The sequence below is a fragment of the Pristis pectinata genome, chromosome 2 (assembly GCF_009764475.1).
Source record: "Pristis pectinata isolate sPriPec2 chromosome 2, sPriPec2.1.pri, whole genome shotgun sequence".
In the NCBI taxonomy this organism is placed as follows: Eukaryota; Metazoa; Chordata; class Chondrichthyes; order Rhinopristiformes; family Pristidae; genus Pristis; species Pristis pectinata.
The window spans coordinates 117,331,612-117,356,862 of NC_067406.1; the positions used below are offsets into that span (position 1 = coordinate 117,331,612).

The 25,251-nt window shown below is 39.7% G+C and overlaps 1 protein-coding gene across 3 annotated transcripts in view; it reads left to right on the plus strand.

Moving 5' to 3' along the window:
- spata5 (spermatogenesis associated 5) overlaps positions 1–25,251 on the plus strand; it is a 289,862-nt gene that overhangs the window by 208,882 nt on the left and 55,729 nt on the right. For 2 of the 3 annotated variants that reach the window (XM_052044104.1, XM_052044117.1), the window contains one exon: positions 6,434–6,598. In XM_052044104.1, coding sequence (XP_051900064.1) covers positions 6,434–6,598 — 165 coding nt within the window. Of the gene's footprint in view, positions 1–6,433; positions 6,599–25,251 lie in introns of those variants that run through there. The other variant, XR_007958670.1, reaches the window with a different exon arrangement.

The following is a 25,251-nucleotide window of genomic DNA, read 5'->3' on the forward strand; positions in this document are numbered from 1 at the left end:
ATACATGATTCTGAATGGTCGACTGTATTTCCTTTTAAGGGTCTTTGCTCAATCTCACACATGTTCCACAGAGGAGGTCAAGATTCTGTGTATACTGTTGCACCCCGACTTACAAGTAGGTTCCCATGTGGAATGTGAGCTGTCCATGTGGATGCCTGTGGGTGGATCAGGAATGGGTTAAGCTTAGGTTTGTGGTTTTTAGGTTGATGATGTGCCAGTAATGCCCAGCAGGGACCCTCGGATCAGGACAAGGTGATCACAGTAGATCTGGCAGATAACCTTGAGGTGAACTTTAGTATAAAATGGTACTTTCTGGAAGGAGGAATAAGAGACAAAATGTGAATCCTACAGTAAAACATTAAAAGGAGAACCAAGAAGTGTTCAAACTTGAATATACATAAATGAAAGGATAAATTGACAATTCTTTAAGAAATCTCTTTGAAGTGGAGATTTTTCTTATGGGGATTTATAAAATATATAATTATAGATATAGGGTTGTGCTGCATCTGGTGTACTGTCCCATTGCCTGCACTCACCCCTCCCCCCACACTAATCCTACAGCTGCTCTTAACTGCTACAGTACCCTGGGGTAGGCAGTGCTGGATGCCCTCACTCAGTAGCCTTTCCTCGAGGCAGAGTGAGCCGCAAATGGTGACCAGTCTACAGGCAGTGGAAGCTGAGGCCCTACTCCCCAGTATCACTTTGACGAGTGTTGATAACTTGCAGAAGTCTCATGCATCTTTCACACTTTTAAATCGCAGATATTTAGGGACATATAAAAAACAGTTAATCAAAATGTATAAGGAAATAAAAGAATGAACAAAGGATTTAGCTAAAACTTAGCTTTATGCCAGTCATTTAAATGCTGAGGGTCCAGATGCGAAGTGCATAGTAATAAAATTACACAAATCTGTCCGGTTTATATCAGAATTCTGGTATTGGTTTATTATTGTCACTTGTACCGAGGTACAGTGAAAAAGTTGTTACCGTTCGTACAGATCAATTCATTACACCGTGCATTGAGGAAGTACAGGGTGACACAGTAACAGAACACAAAGTAAAGAGTCACTGCTACAGAGGAAGTGCAGTGCAGATAGCAAGGTGATTTAAAAGGTAGATTATGAGCTCAAGAGTCCATCTCATCGTATAAGGGAACCATTCAATAGTCTTATAACAGCAGGATAGAAGCTGTCCTTGAGCCTGGTGGTATGTGCCCTCAGGCTCCTGTATCTTCTGCCTGATGGGAGAGGAGAGAAGAGAGAATGAACCAGGTGGATGGGGTCTTTGATTATGCTGGCTGCTTCACCAAGGCAGCCAGAGGTTTAGACAGAATCCATGGAGGGGAGGCTGGTTTCCATAATGTGCTGGACTGTGTCTACAACTCTCTGCAGTTTCTTGCGGTCCCAGGCAGAGCAGTTGCCATACCAAGCTGTGATGCATCCAGTTAGGATGCTTTCTATGGTGCATCAATAAAAGTTAGTGAGTGTCAAAAGGGACATACCAAATTTCTTTAGCCTCCTGAGGAAGTAGAGGTGCTGGTGAGCTTTCTTGGCTGTGGCGTTTATGTGATTGGACCAGGACAGGCTATTGGTGATGTTCATTCCTAGGAACTTGAAGCTCTCAACCCTCTTGACCTCAGCATCATTGATGTAAACAGGTAGATGTACTCCGCCCCCTTTCCTGAAGTCAATGACCAGCTCTTTTGTTTTGCTGACATTGAGGGAAAGGTTGTTGTCGTGACACCATGTCACTAAGCTTTATATCTCCTTCCTGTACTCCAACTCATCACTGTTTGAGATACGGTCTACTATGGTGGTATCATCTGCAAACTTGTAAATGCAGTTAGAGCAGAATCTGGCCACACAGTCATGAGTGTATAGAAAGTAGAGTAGGGGGCCGAGGACACAGCCTTGTGGGGCACCAGTGTTGAGAATAATCGTGCTGGAGGTATTGCTGCCTATCCTCACTGATTGCGGTCTGTTGGTCAGAAAGTCAAAGATCCAGTTGCAGAGGGAGGTATTGAGCCCCAGGTCTTGGAGTTTGGTGATGAGTTTGCTTGGGATTATCATATTGAAGGCAGAGCTGTAGTCAATAAACAATAGTCTAATGTAGGTGTCTTTACTGTCCAGATGTTTCAGAGATGAGCGTAGGGCCAGCGAGATGGCGTCCACTGTAGACCTGTTTCGGTGGTAGGTGAATTGTAGTGGGTCGAGGTTTTCTGGGAGGCTGGAGTTAATGTGTGCCATGACCAGCGTCTCGAAGCACTTCATGATGGTGGATGTCAGAGCCACCGATCATTAGTCATGAAGGCATGTCGCCTTGTTTTTCTTAGGTACTGGGATGATAGTGGTCTTCTTAAAACAGGTGGGGACCTCAGAATGAAGCAGGGAGAGGTTAAATATGTCTGCAAATACCCCTGCCAGCTGATCAGCATAAGATCTGAGTACATGGCCAGGGACACCATCTGGGCCAGATGCTTTCCTCGTGTTCACTCTCCGGAAGACTGATCTTACATCCTTGACGGTGACCATGGGTTCAGTTGCATTGGAGGCTGTCAGGGTTGATGGTGACAAACCAATCCCCTTCTGTTCAAAACATGCATAGAATGCATTAAGCTCGTCAGGAAGGGATTGTTGAATATGCTGCCCGACTTCGTTCGTAGCCCGTGAGAGCATGTAAGCCCTGCCACAACTGACGGCTGGTTTGAACTGGTATTGTCTCTTGGCATCTCTGATAGCTTTATAGAGGCTGTATCTCGATTTCTTGTAAAGGTCAGGGTCACCTGTTTAGAATGCAGCAGTCCTCGACTTCAGTAGGGAGTGCATCTCCTGGTTCATCCATGGTTTCTGGTTTGGGGACACCTGTATTGTTAATGTAAAATGGGCTTTTACCACTAATGATTTTGCTTGTAAATAGATCTTTTGTTCTAGATTAAAGTTTTCTGTTCTTTGGAATGAAGTTTAAGTGCAGCACCGCTTCCCTCTCTCATATCTGTTTTGTCAGCAGCTTAAATCTTCCTGCAACAGAATTGAATCATTATTGTCTGTGTCTTAGGCATCACAGCTTTCAGCTCTTCTGTTTGGTCCATGATTCTATACAAGTACAAAAAACTAGAAAATATAACCAGCTGTGCAGAAAGAAACTTCACTTTGGGTGCTTCAATTCCATTTATTTCCTGTAAGCAACTGAATGAGATAAAAATCACAAAACTAAGCAAAGAGAGAGATTTCCTCCAAGATTTCACCTGCCTAGGCCCTGAGCTGCTTAGTTGTTCTCCTATCTTCCACTATGCTCTCTCCAGATTCATTTGACAAAGAGATTTATCCCCTCTTCCCATCACGACCCCACTCCTTTGACCTAGCATCCTAGCAAACTTCTACCTCCTCTCTAATCTCCTTAAATTCTTGAATGGGCCATCAAATCCCTCAAATCCTATCTTTTTTTTTCCCATAACCCTATGGGTATAGTAGCCAAGTTATTACAATACTATATTAGTAATATGATGATCCAGAGGCGTGTATTCAAATCCCACAGTGTCAAAAATGCATATTAAGCCACCATCAGTAACTGTTAACTTCAAACTACGGGATTGTTTGAAAATTCATCTTGTTAACTAAATTCTTTTGAGAAGGAAATTGGATGTCCATATCTAGCCTATATGTGGCACTAGATCCAGCTCTAGCACTCTTTCAGTCCTTCTGTCTATAAGTTGTTAGACTATTTTTAACATCAGCATTGGATGTTTTATCCAATGAAGTATAGGAAGCCATCATATTTGATTCCCATCACAAATGTTATTCCTCACACTGATTTGCAGCTCGGCTTTATGCAGTTAGGGATATCCAACTGCCATTCTAGTTTAAAATTTGCAAATTATAATATGTAACTGAAAATTTCAGTCTGATCTTTGAAGTGATTGACCACAGATTTGTTCGCATTTTTTGGCATTGCAACAGGTTGGATCCGGCATGACGTGGTGGGGGGTGGCACAACATGGTGGGCCGAAGGGCCTGTATTGTGCCGTATTGTTCTATGGTTCTAAGCGAATCAAACTGAAATAATTATTGAAAGGTCACTGACCTGAAATGTTAATTATTTCTCTCCCCATTGACATTTGTTGATTTTTCTTTCACATATTTATGCTTTGTCTGCAATTTAATAATCTTAATTTTCCCCTTTAATCCTTTCCTCTGCTGAAAACAAGAGTCTAGCTTGCCACCCACAATTCCTGCCCCTCCTTTCTTTGGGATCCAGAGGGCTGAATAAACTGGTTTCACACCTGACAGGTGTCGGTGAAGTGGAGCAGGCCTGCTGGCTACCATTGTCTTTAATCTTTTTAACTGTATCTGATAGGGATATTTTAAAAACTATTCAGAGATTTAAATAATTATAAAATCAAAATTATTGTTTTTTTAATAAAATTTAATTGAAAACAAAAATATAAACAGGTAATTTAAAACATTTAAGTAAAAGCAAGGACTCATCTTTTTGCAAAAATTAGTAGTTACTGGTGTAAAGTGAGGCTAGAATGCAAATCGCATCCATACCCTCCCTACAGCACAACACCTCACCGCCATCAACCTCAGTAATGAGTCCAGCAGTAGAGTTGGCAATCTCGGAAGCGCTGGCAGCTGACCTCCAGCTCGTTTCTGGCTTCTGCCTTTCCCCACAAGCACACAAGTCCGAGATGTGTGTCTCGAGGATGTAACAGAGTCGATTGAGTGAAACCTGTAGATGTGATGTCTTTGGATTTTCAGAAGGCATAAAAGGCTGATGCACAAAATAAGAGCTCATACCCCTCAAAACTGCTCTGTTGTTTAATAAGATTGTGGTTGATCAGATTATAATCTCAATTCTGCATTCCAATCTACTTGTAATAATTTTTCACCCCCTTGCATATCAATTATCTATCTACCTTTGCTTCAAAACATTCAAAGGCTCTACTTCTGCTACCCTTTGAGGAAGGCGATCACTCTCTGAGAGAAAAAATGGTCACATTTCTGTCTTATTTTTAAGTAGTGACTTCCTAGTTCTAGATTCTCCCACATGAAAAAAATATCCTGACCACATCCACCCTGCCAAGACCCCTCACGAAGAAATCTGTTCAATCAAGTCACCTCTTAGTCTTCTAAACTCCAGCAGATACAAGACAATCACCACTCTCCTGTGCCCACCCTTCCTTTCCAGGCATTAGTTTACTAAACCTGCATTTGCATGTTTCCAATATATTTATGTCCTTATTTTAATAAGATGACCAAAACTGTACAAGGTATTTGAGATGCGGTATCACCTGTACCCTTTATAACTGAAACATAATTCTACTTTTGTATTTAATTCCCCCAATAAAGAATCCTGCTAGTTTACCTAGTTACCAGAGCCTGCATACTAGCTTTTTGTGAATCTTGCACAGAACATCCTGATTCTGCAACCTCTCACCATGTAGGTAATGTTCTTTTTTATTTTCCCTGCCAGAATAAACAATGTCACATTTTCACACATTATACTCTATTTGCCAGTTCTTTGCCCATTCACAACCTACCTTATGTATATCTTTTTGTAGTCTCCTAATATCCTTTTCACAACTTTCTTTCCCACTTATCTTTGTATCATCAGCAAACTTAGCAGCCATACCTTTGGTGTCTTGATTCAAGTTATTTATATAAACTAAAAAGTTGAGGCTCCTGCACCTATCCCTATGGCACACTACTTATTATATTTTGCCAACCAGTTAAAAAAAACTATATACTCCTGCTCCCTGCTTTCTGTTAGCCAGCCAATCTTCTATCCACACCAGTATGTTACCTCCTACTCCATAAGATTTTACTTTCTTCAATTGTTTTTGATGTGACATCTTATGAAATGTGTTCTGGAAATATAAGTACAGTAGATCGATCAGTCCCCTTCATCCACAGCTCATGTTACTTCTTCAAAGAACGATAATAAAATGGTCAAAAATGATTTCCCTTTCAACCAAGCATGTGGACTATGCCTGATAATCTAAATTTTAAGTGCCCTGGCTTCAATAACAGCTTCTAACATTTTCTCTGTGACAACTTTTAAGTCAAGTAGTCTGTAATTTCCTGCTTTCAGTCTCCCTCCTTCCATCTATTTTCCTCCATGAATGAACCTGGACAGTTTTGAACATGGAAAACATAGTTTTCAACTGAGACCCTGATCACTGAAAATCTTTGGAAGTGCACCTTACAAAGGGAATCACTGAACAGCAAAACGTTGTCAATACTTCCACATCCTGCCTCCCAATTCTAATTAGAGAACTACTGCAGGATCCACCTTGAGATACGCTCACTTTCCTCAAATTAAGGATGTGAGCTGTGAGGCTCGATGTGGCACTGTGTTGTATTTGCCAGAGGAAGAGCCAAACTCTAGTCAATGTTGCATGAAGGAGTATGAACGATTCTCTAATTTCTTGCAGGCTTTGATGCGTCCAGGACGGATTGACCGTATTATATACGTACCATTGCCCGATACAGCCACTCGAGCAGAGATCTTCAAGCTGCAGTTTCGTTCCATGCCAATCAGTGATAACATAAGTTTGGATTATCTGGTGACCAGGACCCAGAAATACTCTGGCGCTGAGGTAAGAACCAATAAAGTTTTTTGAGTGCAGATTTAAGTTCATGGGTTTTGCAAATCTGATAGTCTTGCATCCCAGTTCTATCTTGATAATTTGCATGCGTTTTTTCTCTTTAATAAGTTCTTATAATAAAGTTAAACAGTTCAGATCAAATTCCTAGTGAGTTTAAGTTCATAAACACGGAATTCCTCTCATTTAATTTAATTGGCAGTCATTTGGTGATTTAATTCAGAAAGGTTCCGAAGATGGATATCTTGTGATGGTTAACTATCATGCTAGCGCACCAGCTAGTAGTATTTTGAAGTTATCTAGAAGTTTTATTGTCTGAGTAATATGAAAGGACAGGAGTTATTCACTGTGTCTGATACAGGCTATAAATCTGACATCAGTGTGCCCAGCACTATTACTGGATGTATGCCATCCCTCTTTATTAGTCTTTGGATGAGTTAGGGCAGACCCACTCACCACAATTTTCCACTGTTATTTGTTGTTGTTGGCACCAGTTTCTACGGTTACTCTCCAAGTTCAATTGCAATACATTGTGCAGTGACCAAAGGTTTCTTTTTTACTTTTGGCTTTGTTGGTTGCCAGTAGTTTAGAAGATCAGTCTTCAAATCTATTTGCCCTTGGGAGAGTAAACAGTGGCCAGACTTTCCAGTAATAATGATGGCAAAACTATCAGTGTTTTCTGCTATACATCCATGAAACTAGCAACAGCTGCAAAGTTTCATGCTTACATAATTTAGTGCAGGAATCCTGGTTCATGTTAGTGACTCCTCCTCTACAGACCCCATTGTTTGCAACCTTCTCCAATGGAATTGAGACAAATCACTTGATGTACTTATAAATTTCTCTTGCTGTAAGGTCCCCTGTGGATGTTCCATTTTGTTGCACGAGGTCTGTCATTATTATATAGCATAAAATATTGCCTACCAAACTCTGCTAATTATTGCTTACCAGATTTCATGCATGTGGATTGTAATTCCCTCAGTTAAACTTTTCAAAATTTAATAGCTTCAAGCAACAAAAGAGGAACCACTCACGTCAACTAGAATTTCTGCATTAAATTAGACATGCATGAAATTCTGAAGTTGTCGTCAATCTCACCGTGTAGTATCGGCAAACTCTGATAATTTTGCCCTCATTTTTACTGCAAAGTCTGACCATAGTTCCTATTCCAAGGGGGAATAGATTTGAATATTGATATTTTAATGATCTAGCAACCAACAAAGGCCAAAGTAAAAAGAAAACCTTTGCATACAATAGACTGAAATTTTTAATAAACCTTTTAAACATTTTACAGACTGCTAGATAAGGACCAGAACACAGATGATTAAGGTAGAAGCTGAGGTACCATACATTAAAATAAATGAAATGCACTTTTTTTCTTCCTGCTTTGCTGTCTGTGATAATTCCTTAATATGATTGACTGCTCAGGCAGCTTGATGATATCACCCACTTGCTGGATGCCAGAGATCTTAATGAACTGACCCTCACTGCAGTCGATTCAGATAAAGAGAAATCCACGTCACAGAGATGGCTAAATCTTTGTGAGCAGCTTTCATCAAAGTCTGCAGACAGCACTATTGCCTCGCTGCTGCCTGCAAAATTCAGCTGAATAAGCACTTTCTCCACGTTTGCATTGCAGTATGTATTAAACTACTTAGATGTACTGTGCTTACACCGTGGATGTTTAGCAACTTGTTAAAAAAAAAGTGGCAGTTCAACAGGTTAGCACAAGGGCTCAGCAGTCATATGTCTTTGTTTGTGGGGCAATGTGCTTAAATTGAACAGAGTAACAATGAACTCAGTTAGGATTGAATCTTCTGCTGAATACTGGATAATAAAATTCTGTAAGAGGAGAGCTACAGTGGTAAAAGGTGACTAAGTAGGCATAGAGAGAATGCTGGAGGAAGGGCGTCTTTAAGTTAGAGCAGAAAAAAACCCTATTACCAGAAAAATAGGAACGGATGTTCCTTGTTACGAATTTAATCATAGTTGTTGAAAGCAGTACTGCACATAGCCAAGTCGCACTGGTCATTTCTTACTTTTGCAGAGTTTCAGCTGAAAGGATACAAACAGCTTTTGGGTTTTGCATAAACCAACTCTCTTCTGATGCAAGAGTGTAAGTTGGAGCATGTACTTTGCTGTGATTAATGTAAACTATGATGCAGTATCAAAATGGAAGTCTTGCCATTCAAAAGTACACAGATTCATACTACTGTTCTATAATAAATACAGGCCACCCACCCCACCCCCACCCCCACCCCATTACAGGGCTATTACATTCCTAGAAAATGGTCCTTATTGCCATTTTTTGTAGTGCGAGGCTACCTCAGCTGCGCATGTGTTAGGAAGCGCGAGTTGAAAAAAAGATTGGTGTTTTTACACAAAAATTCCATGAGAGTGAATTTCACTCCTTATCTCAGATTTTTGAGTAGTGATTTGTGAATTCTGTAAGGGCAAATTTCCATCGCCCAAGTGGCTATAACTAATACAGTTAGATGCTTGAAAACCAATACAGCAAAAAATGCTGGATACACTCAGTAGGTCTTGTTGTATCTGTATGAAGATGAATAGAAGATAATGTAACAGTTTGTTAATTTTATAATGAATTCTTAATTTAAATAGTAATGTTGTGTATAATTCATTTGTTTTTACTTTTTTTCCTTAAATTGAGAATGTGTATTACCCAATTGGAACAATCTGGTTGATGGGAGTTTTTGATCCCATCAGTCTTATAGATTTCAATTAACCTGACTGTACATATGCAAGGCCTTAACCAGGTTTCCTTCAGGCATATATCATTGGGAATGTATCCATCCTAAGCTTACATGGTTAGATGGAGTAACTCAAAGTTAGAAGTTTCAATAAAGTCACCAGTTCAAACAAAGGCATTTCAAAGAATACCAATAAGCATTAAAGGTTATTTGCAAATACTTGAAGGAATTGGTGAATATGATCCAAGCAAGTTATTCATTATGATCAAGCATTCCGATATCATTAAAAATGTTAGGAATTAGATGCAAGTTCAGGTGGGATTTTTACCAGCAAGGGAGGAGAATCTGCTAGGACAGGTTGTTAAATTAGCCAGCAGAGATGGTTTCAATTAGATGTAATTTTGAAGAGATAAATGACAAGGAGTAATTGTAGGAAAATGGGATGTGATCCCGTTTTTTGGGGGCAATGATGTTTTCCTGTTTTGAAAAATTCTAAATTTTTTGTGTGTTAATATTAAGTATCTTTTCAAAAATATTTATGTTAGCAAGCCCTGAGGTCTGCAATATCACAAAAAGAAAATAAAAGTCGGGCAGGCATGGTAGTGTAGCAGTTAGTGTAACGCAATTACAGCGCCAGCGACCTGAGTTCAATTCCCGCCACTGTCTGTAAGGAGTTTGTACGTTCTCCCCGTGTCTGCGTGGGTTTCCTCTGGGTGCTCCAGTTTCCTCCCACATTCCAAAGACGTACAGGTTAGGAAGTTGTGGGCATGCGGTGTTGGCGCCAGAAGCGTGGCAACACTTGCGGGCTGCCCCAGAACACTCTACGCAAAAGATGCATTTCACTGTGCGTTTTGATGTGCATGTAACCAATAAAGATATCATCATCATCATATCACACAATTTCCTGGCTGTTTTAAATTCCTAAACTCATGATTCACCAACCAGGAAAGTCTGTACTTGAATGATCTTCAATTTCGGTGGTTTTACTTTATTGGGTGCACCGCTCCATGGACACTGCATCAATGCACTCATTGAAATTATTCCTTTAATTTCACCCTTCATGTTTTTTCCTCTATCTTTCTTCCTATTATCATCAACTTCTCCAGTCCTTCATTCTGTTGTACATGACAAGTATGCTGGAGGACTACAAAAAGGCACGTTTTCACCAAATTCCTACTGAAATCTAATAATAGAAGACCACATTTGTGGCAGGAGAATGAAAATGAAAGACCAGATACTGTGAGCAAATGCCAATGGTTCTAAACAGAACAGTAAATACTTGGCCTTTGAAACAGCAGCAAATGTGTTGTCAGAAGTGGAAGACCTGAACTTACTCTATGGCAGATGATGTACATTCCTTTCTTACATTTGATTGTTGGACTCCGTAAGGACATCTGGATAATCGCGTCCAGGATCCTGTAGCAAGTTAGATCTGATCCAGTTATTTCTTAATAGGGTTGTAGGGCCAAGGATACCAAACACAGTAATTCCTTTAATTTAATTATATCTGCTTATCTGCTTAGTTTAATGTTTTTAATCCCTGATGCATTTTAGTAGTTGTACCTATTTTTAGTGTTTTTTTTATTATTTCTTCATAATTTTAATGGTTTTGTAATGTGTTGGGATATTTTTAAAAAACTATTTAAAAATCCCTCACGACCTCTACAGTCAGCGAAGACGAGGCAGTGCTGTGCCAGCTATTGAAAGTTTTGAGGGCAGGCCTTCCTCAATGCATTTTTGGAGACTCAGCCATTATCAGGCCACACAACTGAAGTCTGAGAACTGTCAGGCGATTAAACTAGACCCCTCACGTCTGGACTATGTGGGTAGAGAGTGGGAGACTGCAGAAGACAATTCTGGGCAGCTGGACCAACTCAGTAAGATTTGGCCCAATCTACCTGTATTAAAGGCCCTTGCCTACTTGTCTTCATGTAGAAAATGTTGTCCTGAGTACTTTCAGCTAGGAGATTCCTGTGGCTTATGTGTGCAAAGATATTGACTCCTGAGATCACTTGAGAATTATGCATTTGTGCTAATCAACAAAGTCAAAGGGATTGAGTTAAGCCTGTTTGAGCTGTTCCTGATACTTATAGAATTATAGAATCATACAGCACAGAAATGGGCCCTTTCAGCCCATCTCATCCAAGCCGATTGTGATACCTAACTACACAAATCCCATTTGCCCACGTTAGGCCCATATCCTTCAGCACATTTCCTATCCAAGTAGCTGTCCAAATGCCATTTAAATGTTGTAATTGTATCTGTCTCCACCACCTCCTCTGTCAGCTTGTTCTAGATATTCACCTTCTGTGTGGAAAAACTTACCCCTCAGATCTCCTTTAAATGTCTCCCCTCTCACCTTAAACCTGTCCCCTCTAGTTCTAGGCTCCCCTGCCCTGGGAAAAAGATTCTAACTATCTGTCCTATCTATGCCCTCAAAGCTCACCCCTGAGCTCCTACATTCCAGTGAGAATAAACCCAGCCCATCCAATCTCTCCTTATAACCAGAGCCCTCCATTCCAGCCAGCATCCTGATGAATTTTTTCTGCACTTTCTCTATTGCTACCACATCCATCCTGTAGTGTGGCGACCAGAACTGTACACAATACTCATATGTGATCTAACCAGTGTTTTGTACAGCTGCAACAAATTGTCCCGCCTCTTATATTCAATGCCTCAGCTTATGTAGGCTACTATACCAAGTGCTTTCTTCACTACTTTATCTACCTGTGTCACTACATTCAGGGAGCTATAGACTTGCACTCCAAGGTCTGTCTGTGCATCAATACTCGAAACATCCCTGCCATTTACTCTGTACGTCCTAGCAAAATTTGACTTCCCAATATGCATTACCTTACACTTGTCTGGATTAAATTCCATCTGCCGTTGCTCCGCCTGACTTTCCAGTTGATCCTTGGACAACCACCTTCTCCATCAATGACTCCACAAATTTCCGTGTTATTTGCAAAATTACGAACCATATCACATATTCTCATCCAAGTCATTTATATATATTACAGACAACAAAGGTTCCGGCTCTGATCCCTGCTGTTCTCCACTTGTTACAAAATTCCAATAGGAAAAAACACCCATCCACTACTACCCTCTGACTCCAACTTTGGATCCACTTTGCCAAGATGCCTTTGATCCCTTGTGTCTACCTTCTGGACCAGTCTACTGTGTGGATCACATGAAAAGCCTTACTAAAGTCCATGTCAAACTCGTCTAATGCTCTGACTTCATCAATACGTTTAGTTACCTCCACACAAAAATGCAAGCAGATTTGTGAGACATTTTAGTTTTCTCTTTACATTTTCACATTTTCTTTAGTTTTCTCCTATATCGCCCATAAACTGAAAGTGACTCATTTAATACTGATTTCCTGTACCTGACATGCATTACCTTCTTTTCCCTGATCAAACCTTCAATCTTCTTTGTTAATGGAGGTTCCCTAAACCTACCACCTTTGCTTCTTACCCTTGTAGGGACTTGCTGACTCTGAAATCTTACTATGTCATTTTTAAACGCCTCCCATTTATCGGACGTTGTTTTCCCTCCAGCAGATGCTTGCAGGTCCTGTCCCACACTATCAAAATCTGCCTTCCTCCAATTTGGGGTGCTAACTCGAGGACCAGCTGTATCTTTTCCCATGACAACCTTGATGTTTACCGAACTATGGTCACTGTTCCCAAAGGGTTCTTCCACAGATGTTTCAATTGCTTGCCTTTCCTCACTCCCTAAGATGAGGTCAGGTACAGCCCCCTCCCTAGTAGGACTCTCTACATACAGCTGCAGAAAACCCTCTTGAATGCATTTTATGAATTTCTCGCCATCTATGTCCTTTGCACTAAGGCAATCCCAGTTAATGTTGGGAAAGATAAAATCCACTACTACTACAAGCCTATTGCTTTTACACCTTTCTGCAATCTGCCAACGCATCTTTTCTTCTAATTTCTGCTGACCATTGGGAATCCTTCAGTATAACCCCATCAAAGTGACTGCCCCTTTCTTATTCCAAAATTCTACCTATATATAGCCTCATTGGCTGATCCCTGCAGGATATCCTCTCTGAGTACTGCCATAATGCTCTCCCTGATCAGCACTGCAACACCCCCTCCACTTTTGCACCCAACTCTGTCACTCCTGAAACTTCTTTACCCAGGAACATTTGGCTGCCAGTTCTGCCCTTCCCTCAACCACATTTCCAGGACTAACAATATCATAATCCCATGTTCTGATCCACACTTTCAGCTCACCTATCTTACCTGTGAGGTTCCTTGCATTAAAGTAAATGCAGGTAGGCTTACCGCCATCACATGCTTCTCTTCCTGTCTCTACTTTTCTGTTATACCTTTGGAATTAGGAGAAGCTTTGCTAAAAGCAGCACAGAATATTCTTTCCAAGAACAAAATTTTGCTGTACTCCTACTTCTGATATTCCTTTCATTAAAAAGGATGTTTGTGTTTTGATCTTCACAATCATTTACTCGTATGTTTAATGAATTAGATTTATTTATATATCTTGGAAAATATATTTTATTTATTCAACCATAAATACTACATAACAAACGTTGATGTGTTTATTGATAATTCATCTGACGCATGTAAAACTGAAGCAAAAATTGGCCATTTTATAGCTATTGTAATTTTATGGGGCGAAACATCCAATTAATCTGGTTTCTGCATGCATGTTTATCCAGGAGAAAATTGCTTTCACACAGTTACTGCACATCAGGTTTCTTTTCTACAGATCTGTTGATTTCATTCAGTTTGTAACTTATTAATCAACTGACTAACAATTTCTGAGTTCTTTAACAACAAACAGATTGTTCTGATAAAATCTGAAATTACTTCTTTAACCCACCCAAAAGAATTATGCACAAACCACTGTGCCAAATTTTGGTTGTATTTGAATAGTTTGTTTTTCTCATTGTCTATTTTTTCCATTTTTGTTTAAATTTTCTTGATTTCCATCTTTTTTGTGGTTTGCAGCATTCATGTTATGCAAAACAGATGTGAAAATTGCTTTGCTGCAGTGGAAACCACAAGTTAAATTTCATTATGGTCTTGCAAGGTCCAACTCATTTATTCCCATCATGGATTCAGATTTTATTGAGACAATAACTCTTTCACTGACATTATTTTCCTTGGGACCAGGGATGAGTCTTGCTTTATGAAATGCACAACAAATAAATCAACTTCTGAAAGAGAAAGCCAGAGTAGTATTTAGATTGGGAGACTTGATCACTTTGGATCTGTTGGTATATTCTCACCTCTGCTTTACAATTTGACAAGAATGACTCTCGAATGCGGTATTGAGGAAGTGATGCACCACTGAAAGGTCCCACCTCCTGGATGAATAGATTGGAAATGTAACCTCTTTCGCATGTGGAAAATACACAATATTAGTCATCAAATCAAAGAGAGATACAGCATGGAAACAAGTCCTTCGGCTAACTGAGTCTATGCCAACCATCAACCTTCTATTTATGCTAATCCAACATTAATTACATTTTTTTTTATAATTCTCCCCACATTCTCATCAACTCCCCCCTCAGATTCTATCATTCACCTACACACCAGAGGCAACTTACAGTGGCCAATTAACCTACCCAATTCATATGTCTTTGGGATGTGGAATTAAACTGGAGTACACAGAAAGAACCCATAGACAGCACTCGAAGACAGGATTGAACCCAGGTCTCTGGTGCTGTCAGGCCATGTGACTGTACCACTGCAGCAAACACACATTGAGTTTCACTTTCAAAGTTTCATTGAATTCAGTGTTCTATGTTGCACATTTGATGCATGCAACTTGTTGAATTTCCACCTTGAGATGTTCAGTTTGAATTCTCTCTGCTCAGCGTGAAGGTTACTTGTCACCGTTCAAAGATAAGCTGCGAATTCATAAAGCTTCCTGGCCGACATTCCTTCCTCAGTCAACACGGCCAAAAATCAGTTTAATTGGTCTTTCATCTCATTGCTGTTTATAGGAACTTGCTCTCTGCAGGTTGACTGCAGTGTTTGTAACAATGGTAACTAAACTTATAAAATAAGTCACCATATGTCCAGAAATTAGGGTATTTTGAGCAATGTGATGAGTGTTATAGAAATGTACATATTTCTTGAACAGAACTATTATTTGTGAGCTAGGGAAATGTTTTGATAGGCCTTTTAATCAAATAGTACTTTTAGTATTTTATCATGACACATAAGTATAAATCCCAGTTTAAGCTATCTATAAACTGTGGCCTGGAAATTACTGGGTCAGATTACCAAAAATGCATATCAAATTCATCTCATAGAATTACCCAACAATGCAGCACAGGGGGAGGCAATTTGACCCTTTGTACCTGTGCTAGTTCTTTGAGCAAGCTGTTGTTTCTCTAAAGGACTGCAATTTGTTTTCCATTTCAAATATTTATCTAATTCCCTTTTGAAAGTTGTTGTTGCACCTGCTTCCACTGCCATTTCATGCAGTACAATCCAGAGTTGATTCCACTTTGTAAGATTTTTTTCTGCATATTGCCTTGTGTTCCTATAACAACTACTTTGAGTAAAAACAGAAAATACCAGTAATAATCATCAGGTCATGCAGTAAGTGTGGAGAGAAAAACAGTTAACATTTCGAATCGATAACCTTTAATCGGGATCCAATTAAATTAAATCTGAATACTGATTCTACTGCCAGTGGGAACAGTGTTTCCTTAATTACTCTGTAAAAACCATCATTATTTTGAGCATCTAATCTTTTCTTTACTCTGGAGGTAGATCATATTTTCTCGAATCTCACTGCATAACCTGTCTTTCATCTCTTTCTGCCATTCCAGAAAATCTGCATTGCACCTTCTCCAAATCCTTGATATCCCCATAGCTTGGCTCAGAAATTACTTTGCACAGCTCAGGGGGGAAAAATATGTTGCTATGAAATTGAAAATCAGTTTAATCAAGATTAGGGAAACTTCTGGGTGTTACAGTACTGGGTGGGAAATTTAATCCCTTATCTTTTTTTATTTTTTTATGCGCTAGCATTATTTTATGGCCTAAAACTCACCCAAGTGACATCAACATCACCAGTGCGATTTTTTTACCTCATTGTCTGAAAAACAATAGTTCTGTTTGCTACAGAATAAACAGCTTTTACTAACCCTGCTTTATATTTCATTCATCATCCTCACTAGGGAATTTTGCAAAATCTCAACCAAAACTTGAAGAGTAGATATCAAGCAGAGATAAAGATGCAATATGAGAGAAGTTCATTTTTGTTCATCTGTTTGTAAACAGGATTACTAGAAGCAACTTGAAATGAGGATATCAAAAGAGCCACTGGGATGAAGAACCTAATAATTTGAAAGTGTTTTTTGTTCAGTTTATAAAAAGGAGATGGACACAATCCACGCTAAGGTTGAAAGTCAGATTCAAACAGGGACCAAAGCGTAACCAATGAAAAAGCACCAAAATACAATCCACAAATAGGAACTACAGTAGTGATACATTGCAGAGAACAGAAGCTGCAGTCTACACATGTACACATAATGTGTTCTGCATACCATGAAAGGTGACATAGGTTAGTGTAAATGATAATTGTCTGTGCAGCCTTTTCCTCCACGGTTTTCTCTGTTGCCCTATTTAAATCCAGAGACTGAATCTGTTTCTGAATGAGATCATCCAGAGGGAATCATGCTGTTTTTATTCTGCTTTTTGGAATGCATCTGATTGTGCTATTCAAAGATAAGGAGGAATGAACCTCACACCTAAATCTTGTCTCAAAGCATATCATTTTAAAGTGTGCAGAAAATCATTTTCTCTTGCTTTAATAGAAGGCATCCAGGTAATGCGTGACTGCAACAAACACCTTTTGCTCTGACATGAGATGCATTTTATTACTCGGGCTCATAGAATGGGACATTGGGTGAATGTGCCGAAGGAGATGATTGTCGTTTATCAAAGCCCTCATTTACACAAAGCAATTTCAATTAATACCTGTTATCATAAATCTTCAGCTGATTAAGACAGAGGAGCTGTTTTTGGAGACAAGACTCTTTACATTTCCAGCTTTGCAATGAACCCAATTTAATATACAATTCAGCTTGTGAAACGATGAGTTTGAATATTTGTGATTTTCTGAACTTGCAGTATTTTTTTCAAATTGTGGCAAAGCACATTTCAATCAGATAGATGATTGTTTGCACTTCATTGAAGTACACATAAAGATTGGAAGGCAGCCATTAGCAGTCACTGAAACCATTGTTATTCTGGCATATGTTGCAGGAAAAATTAGTCTGCGCTGTCAAAAAATCATCCCATTGGTTAAAAGCATCAATGTAACAATAATGAACTTGAATTATAAATGCTAATTGCCAATTAATCCACAGGAGTGATAGTGAAGTCACATGTCCAAACAAACTGAAGTGCATTAATATTTGATTAATGAACAGCTTTATTTGTTATTCCATTGATGTAATGCTTCTGTTGTTTGTGATATATAAATTTGGATGAAATTGTAGGTGGGCTGATTAATAAATTTGCAGATGGACACAAACATTGGTAGAGCTGTGGATAGTGAAGAAGGTTGTCAAAGAATTCAGCAGGATATAGACCAACTGGAAATATGGACAGAGAAATTGCAGATGGAGTTTAATCTGGACAAGTGTGAGGTGTTGCACTTTGGGAGGTCAACTTCAAGAGGAAGGTATACAGTAAATGGCAGGACCCTAAGGAGCATTGATGTACAGAGGGATCTTGAGGTGCAAGTCCATAGCTTCCTGAAAGTAGCAACACAAGTAGATAGGGTGGTAAAGAAGGCATGCAGTATATTGACCTTCATCAGTCAGGGCATTGAGCATAAAAGGAGGGAAGTCATGTTGAGGCTATATAAAATTTTGGTTAGGCCACATTCGGAATATTCTGTGCAGTTCTGATCCCTGCATTACAGGTAGGATGTGGAGGCTTTGGAGAGGGTGGAGAAGAAGTTCACCAGGATGTTGCTTGAATTTAGAGAGTATTAGCTATAAGGAGAGGTTGCACAAACTTGGATTGTTTTCTCTGGAGGGTTGGAGGCTGAGGAGTGACCTGATAAAGTCAATAAAATGATGAGAGGCATAGATGGGGTAGATAGAGTCTTTTTCCAGTATGGAAATGCCAAATACTAGAGGACTGGTTTAAGGTGAGAGGGGGAAAGTTTAAGGGAGATTTACAAAGCAAGCTTTTTTGTACACAAAGTGGTAGGTGCCTGGAGCGCCCTACCAGGGGAGGTGGTAGAAGCAGACACGACTGCAGTGTTTAAGAGGCACATGAACAGGCAGGGAATGGGGGGATATAGATCATGTGCAGGCAAATGTATAGTTAAAATTGGCATCATGGTCAACATGGTCAACACAGACATAGTTAGTAGAAGGACCTATGTGCATAGTTAGTAGCTGTACTATATTCCTGTCCACAATTTCATTTCACTATCAAAGTTTCTGACCAAGAAAACTTAGTGCCCCCTAATGGGTTTCATCTGTGGTTATAGCAGTGGTATGAGGAAGTGTGCATTCAGGAGATAGTGGGAGACATGTGGCATCATCAAGCATGATCAGAGCTGGGAGAGGACACGTGGGAATTCGGTAACTGGCCAAGAGGTTGTGGTGGCAGGTAGGGGTTCTGGAAAGAGGGGATGGTAGAGGGAGATCAGAGGGATATGATTAGAGGATTGAGAACCACATGTGGCAGGGTCCCAAGCGTTAAAGTTAAGGACACCTCAGAGGATCAAGCAACACACAGTGAAGTTGTCCCAGGAGTGCCCAGTGAGACAAATTGGTTTAATCCATCCTGCAGTGCTCCAAAAAAGGGAGCGGCACAGGGGATCTCATTACCCCACGTACAACTCTTTAAGAAATTGTGGCAGGTGAGCAGCATTGAATCATAACCAGAAGTGCCCATTTGAATTTCCAGAATAGCATGATTTGACTCTGAAATGGTCACAATCATATTTCAAAGGATTTGTGGAAAAGGCAATGAGATCCTGCATAAACTACTATTGGATCCACTTACGCCAGGAAATTCTGATTGCTGGCAATAAATTATATCTCTGTGCCATGTATGATGTTACTGAGTGATTACTCGCCCTACCATCATCAGAATTATCTCCCTGAATTCTACAGACGGTACAGGAACAAGCAAAGAGTCTGTTGGGTTGAGCAGATATTTCCTAGCCTGTGCTTGTTGCTCTTCCACAGCTGCCTGTTGTGGATGAGATTAACGCAGTACCTTCAGTACTTGAGCTTGGAAAGACATCTGATTCTCTTGCAGGAAGGAAAGCATTTGGCGAGGATGAAAGTTGTGTAATTGGACAGCGCACTTCCAGTCACAATTCAAGATGGTGTGTCGGATGCATTCCTATCACCATACATGCACCAATTGGTTGTTACTTTCCTCAAAACCTGAAAGGATAGACATTCTGCTGATATCAGGAGACCTGGGCAGTTTTAAAACTGACTGCAGGCTGCTCAAACAGCTTGCAAAGTTCACAGAGTGTGCAATAATGTTACTAGCAATGAGTGTTTTTTCCAGGATTTAGCTATTGAGGTGCACAGGCGCCAGTCCATGACAACAGTTCCTGTACCATTAGACTGCAAATGTCTAACGCCAGCTGACCGAGACCCTAAGCCTCCTGAGATATGTGTGTTTGGACCTGAAGCTTATACGCTGCATGTAGACTTTATGCTGTGATCCCCTACCCTCTGTGCAGCTGGAGGAAATTAAGAAGTAGCCTGTTGTAATTCTTATGACACCTGCTTCTACTGTGCTAGTCCCACTGCGTCCATCTGCTACCCAAGTAAAACAGCATAAGCGCTACCCAAACTGATACGACAGTTTGGAGTTCTAAAGTGCAGATCACACAAAGTAACTTCCAGAGTTTAGGAACTAAGCTCCAAAGTTTACAGCATTAGCTCCAATGTTTACAAAGTCGGCTCTCACCACAAGTCCACTGAATGAAACCTTTCACAGAAACACTCAAGAACACATATGCAAGGTTGCAGTACTTATTGACAGATTTACAGTGAGTTATCCAGGTACCTCCAATCTCTGTGTACTTTAATTTCGCTAGTAAATTAAACATCCACCCATATTAATATGGTCCTAATTAAAAGCAATTAATGCATTGAATTTACCAACTGATCTCTTGAGGAGGTTGCGTGATACACTCTTGTTAAATGTGGAAACTGGCAAGATGGGTACATCTTTCCAAATCACTGCTGCTTTTTAATTCCTTTCTTACCTGTTCCCAAACCTGCAATTCAGCCCTTTTTTGCAAACTAGATAATTCAGATTGTCATATTGTGCTTTTACCTATCACCAATATTTAAATAATAAATGAAACCAACCAAGGAAAATTAATGAAGCATCTTGCTTTTGAAAGTGTGAAGGATTTTTCTCCAGAGTTGCTCATGGTTATGTCCAAGAGACTTATTGGATAATTGCTGGAGACACAAGGCAAACCCTTGATGAAAAAAATATCCATTTGATTTTGCAAAGTATTAAAAAAAAACAGTAGAGATGGATGTAGACAATGATGTTGGATCATTTCCGTGGCAAGTTCCATAAATGATTCAATTTTGACAACAATGGTGTAAATACTATGTCTAGAGAAAGACTATTCAAGTGCTGATAAAACGTTAAGATGCTGATAATGTTACTTGTAAAGACTGTTTAAAGACTTAAGTCATGCAAGATATAAGATGTTTGCAGGAAACATGCAAGCAGCATAGTCTGAGTGGACATTTATTTGCATATTATGTCTCTGGTATAAGGATGAAGAATAGCTTGCAATCAGTTACTCAACAATTGAAACCACAGAAGGATGTTTTGGAGTTGTTGACTTACAGATATTAGCTTTGATCACAGGGAGTGGTGTCTATGGTTACTTTTTAGATAAGAATGTCGTCTTGCACCATTCTCAAGGTAGCCTCCCTGTGCTGGCATGCTTAGGTTCAAATCTCATACTCTGTTTACTTTACAGGTTTGCTTTCAATGGTGCTCTTGATATTGGAGAAAAACCAGTAAACATAGCAATCTCAGTGGCACAAAACTCCCCTTTTGCCCTGGATACCATTGCCAGAAGTATCTATCTGGCAGTAATGTATAACTCCATTAGCTGAGGACAGGATCCTTCCATGTCCAGAACACCTGCTGAAAGAAGCAGTCCAAGCTCAAACATAGAAACATAGAGGACTGCTTCCATTCATGGAATAAATACTCCAGGAAGAGACTGCTCTTGCTATTAACTGATCAAAGCACTTGCTTGATATTAAAAGTCAAACCTTTCACATATAGCTTTGGCTCACCAATTGAAAGAAAGTAAGTTCCTCCAGTTTTCTGATTATTGAATGGAAGGAAACATTTAAATCAATATTGTGTCTTTTATGACCTCTGGAAATCCTAAAACACTCGATTAAGTACATTTTGAAGTACAGGTGCTGTTGTATTGTAGAAAATGCAGCAACCAGTTTATGCACAGCTCCCTCAAGTAGTGATATGAAAATGAAATGTTCATGAAGTATGAAAACATCATTTCCAGAATAGTGTCAACTAAGTGAAAAGTGGAAACCTGAAGTTAATGTCTCACTAGAGTGAGAACCTAGATTTTTGTATTGTCTTTCTATGGTGGGATATAAACCCACAATCTTCTTACTGAGAGATAAGAGCACTTTCAACTGAACCATGACTGACAGCTTTCCATGTTGTATTAAACAAGAAATCCTATTCACCCTCATAGATGAGTGGTAAGTGTAGTGACCAATTTTAACAGTTCCACCTTGAAAATGATAGGTCAAAGTGTCCTTTTTTATTTCAAAGACTGCATTCATTTCAAGAAAAGATGTGGAAACGATAGGGTCTTTTATGAAACTTTTGGATAGGTACATGGAGCTGAGAAAAATAGAGGGCTATAGGTAAGCCTAGTCATTTCTAAGGTAGGAACATGTTTGGCATAGCTCTGTGGGCCGAAGGGCCTGAATTGTGCTGTAGGTTTTCTATGTTTCTAGAATACTGTTTTGACAACCTTAAAATACCCGAAGATGCTTTCAAAAGCTTGGTCCAGATGTATCAAGTGATGACAGCAGAAAAGTGACTGGACAATTGGAGGTATGAATTATATGAAGGAATCTCCTGGAATTCATCCAAACAGAGTAATTAACTCCAATATCAGACCATATAATATGTCAGAGTTCAGTGCAATATAATCTGTAATTACAATGCAGTGTAAACTCACTTTGGAATAAAGAGGAGAATTGTATCCAACCTTCTGATGAAATATTACAGAATTTCAGAACAACTATAATTAAATATTTAGCCACACTTTACAACTTCAATGTAGGCTTTTCTTGGCACCACTTCATCAGTGGTGTTCGGTTATCTCCATGATGGCCTATTGCTCCAAAATGCATTGTCAGTTGTTTTGGCCCTTTATCCTATTCGGAGATATTGATCCAGATTAATTTAGTAAAAACAGATTCTCCTGATTTCCTACTGGAAAGAAATAACAGAACTATATCAAAGGAAATGCTTTGTAAATTAGAAACCATAGCAGAGTTCCAAAGTATATACCACTGATCATTATTAAGTGATCTGGCAAGGATATCATATGACTAATAAGTAAAATTTATTCCTACATCATGTTGTTGAGGAAGAATTTAAAAGTCAGAAGTAGTAACGGTTTTATTGCTGTGATTGAGTGGAAAGTGGTTAAATTGGTTTATTATTGTCACGTACTGAGGACAAAATATATTTATTTTCAGGAATGAAGTGTTCAGATTAGTATTATGCCATTGTCTACATACTGCAAGTTTCATGAGCAGGATGCATATTTATATGTGACTATCAGAAAAGCTAGATAAAGAACAACAAATATTTAATAGGTGGGGTAATATTATTGGTGGACTGTACTGATGTTTAGCTTCTCATAGATGGGACTAGCTTGGTGGACACCAGGGTCGCATGAACAAGATGGGCCGAAGGGCATGTTTCCATGCTGTATTATAATGTGACTCTATAGATTTTATGATCTTGTTAAAATAATTATTAACCTTTTTTTTAATCAAAATGAGTTCCTTCATTTTGTAGGAATTGTCTACATTGATGTTTTTACAATCACTCTCACTATTCAATGTAAAACAAAAGTGCAATTGCTCTACAAAACCTCACATCACATCGCTGTGTGCACACAAGGTTTGGTGGAGGTGGCCTTCACCCATAGGTCCTTTATGCATTGCTTGAGTGGACCCCGTAACATGTATTCCTGGGCCTAGGAATTTGCTAGTTGGCACCTCTCAGCTGTGAATTATTCCTTCTACTGAAAGACCAGAAGATTTTGGACAGAACCACAGAGCTTCTGTCACTGCATTGATAGTCAGCCAACATAAATTGATGTAAAAAAAATAAATTATTGGATATGTTCAGTAGGTCAGACCACATCCGTGGAAGGAGAAACAGTAAACATTTCGGGTAAACTCTGATGAAAGGTCATCGACTTGAAATGTTAAAACTGTTTCTTTCTCCACAATTGATCCTTAACCTGTGAAGTATTACCAGCATTTTGAGCTTTTATTTGTGACTTCCAACATCTGCAGTATTTTGCCCTTGGAGCAGCAATTGGTGTCTATCTCAGTGCACGTTGTAGGGAGCAGTCTGCAGGGCCTGGTTGTTGAGTTGTTGGACACAAACCAGCACAGATATCAATGTACCTTTCTTCATATCTTTAATGTAATGGACACTCCAGCAGAAAGGTGTATGATGGTCTAGTTCCCTTCACAGTCTTGAGGCAGCCCATAGTGATACTGAGGTTTCAAGTGTTTTGCTCAGGTTGCAGGGAAGTGCCTTCTCCACAATCCAGGCTACATCCTGGTGCTTGTTGGACAGTTTCAGTTGCAAGGCATTTTGCCAAATGGTGTTGATTGCATGGTTAGGGAAATGGTCAGTTGGGTTCATTCACTCCATTCCTCTCAGGACTTTAGATAAGATATTTATTTATTAGTCACATGTACATCGAAACACACAGTGAAATGCGTCTTTTTGCGTTACTGAGAATGTGCTGGGGGCAGCCCGCAAGTGTCGCCGCTCTTCTGGCCCCAACATAGCATGCCCACAGCTCCTAACCCGTGCGTCTTTGGAATGTGGGAGGAAACCGGAGCACCCGGAGGAAACCCATGCAGACATGGAGAGAACCTAAAAACTCCTTACAGCAGCAGGAATTGATCCTGGGTCGTTGGCGCCTGGAAAGGTGGGAAGATGCAGTGCTGCACATTGGAATGTACAGCCTCTGCTCAGTTAGCATGGTCTTTCCCACAGCGAAGGAAAGGTAGAAACTTGGCACATAGTAATATTTGGTGTTTGTGTTCTGGAGCTCCACATACTTCCTGAGACATCCTTACACAAAGTAGCAATCAAGGTCAGCATGGTGAAGCTCTGGTGAGGGTACAGCTGAAGCTCTTCCTCTCATTATTCTACAGACAAAATGAAAACCTTGTGACCTTGTGGGTTCATTGTCATGGCAGCATAATGGGGAACTGGCCAGACTTGGGCCATGTAGAGCAACATCACAGTTATTTTGTATATTATGACAACATTCCTGCTGGTTTTGGTGAGAAAGTATTTCACCCATGTAACAAGCTTCTCTTTGATTTTGTTGATTCATTCTTCCCAATTTTTGGTACAGAACTGGAGACTCTTGAGCCAAAGTTCAGCACCTTCTGTTTATCAGGACTAGTTGTGAAGGATACAAAGGATCAGTAATGAACCCACCAAAGAACATGGCCTTGTTCTTGCTCCAATTTACTCTAGCTTCCAAACTCAATTCAAATGAACAGATGACAATGAACCATGGATCAACTGTTTGTTGGAGCAAAAGCTAATTGTCAGTCAACATTCTGACTGCCACTGCCCCTCCTTGTGCTGG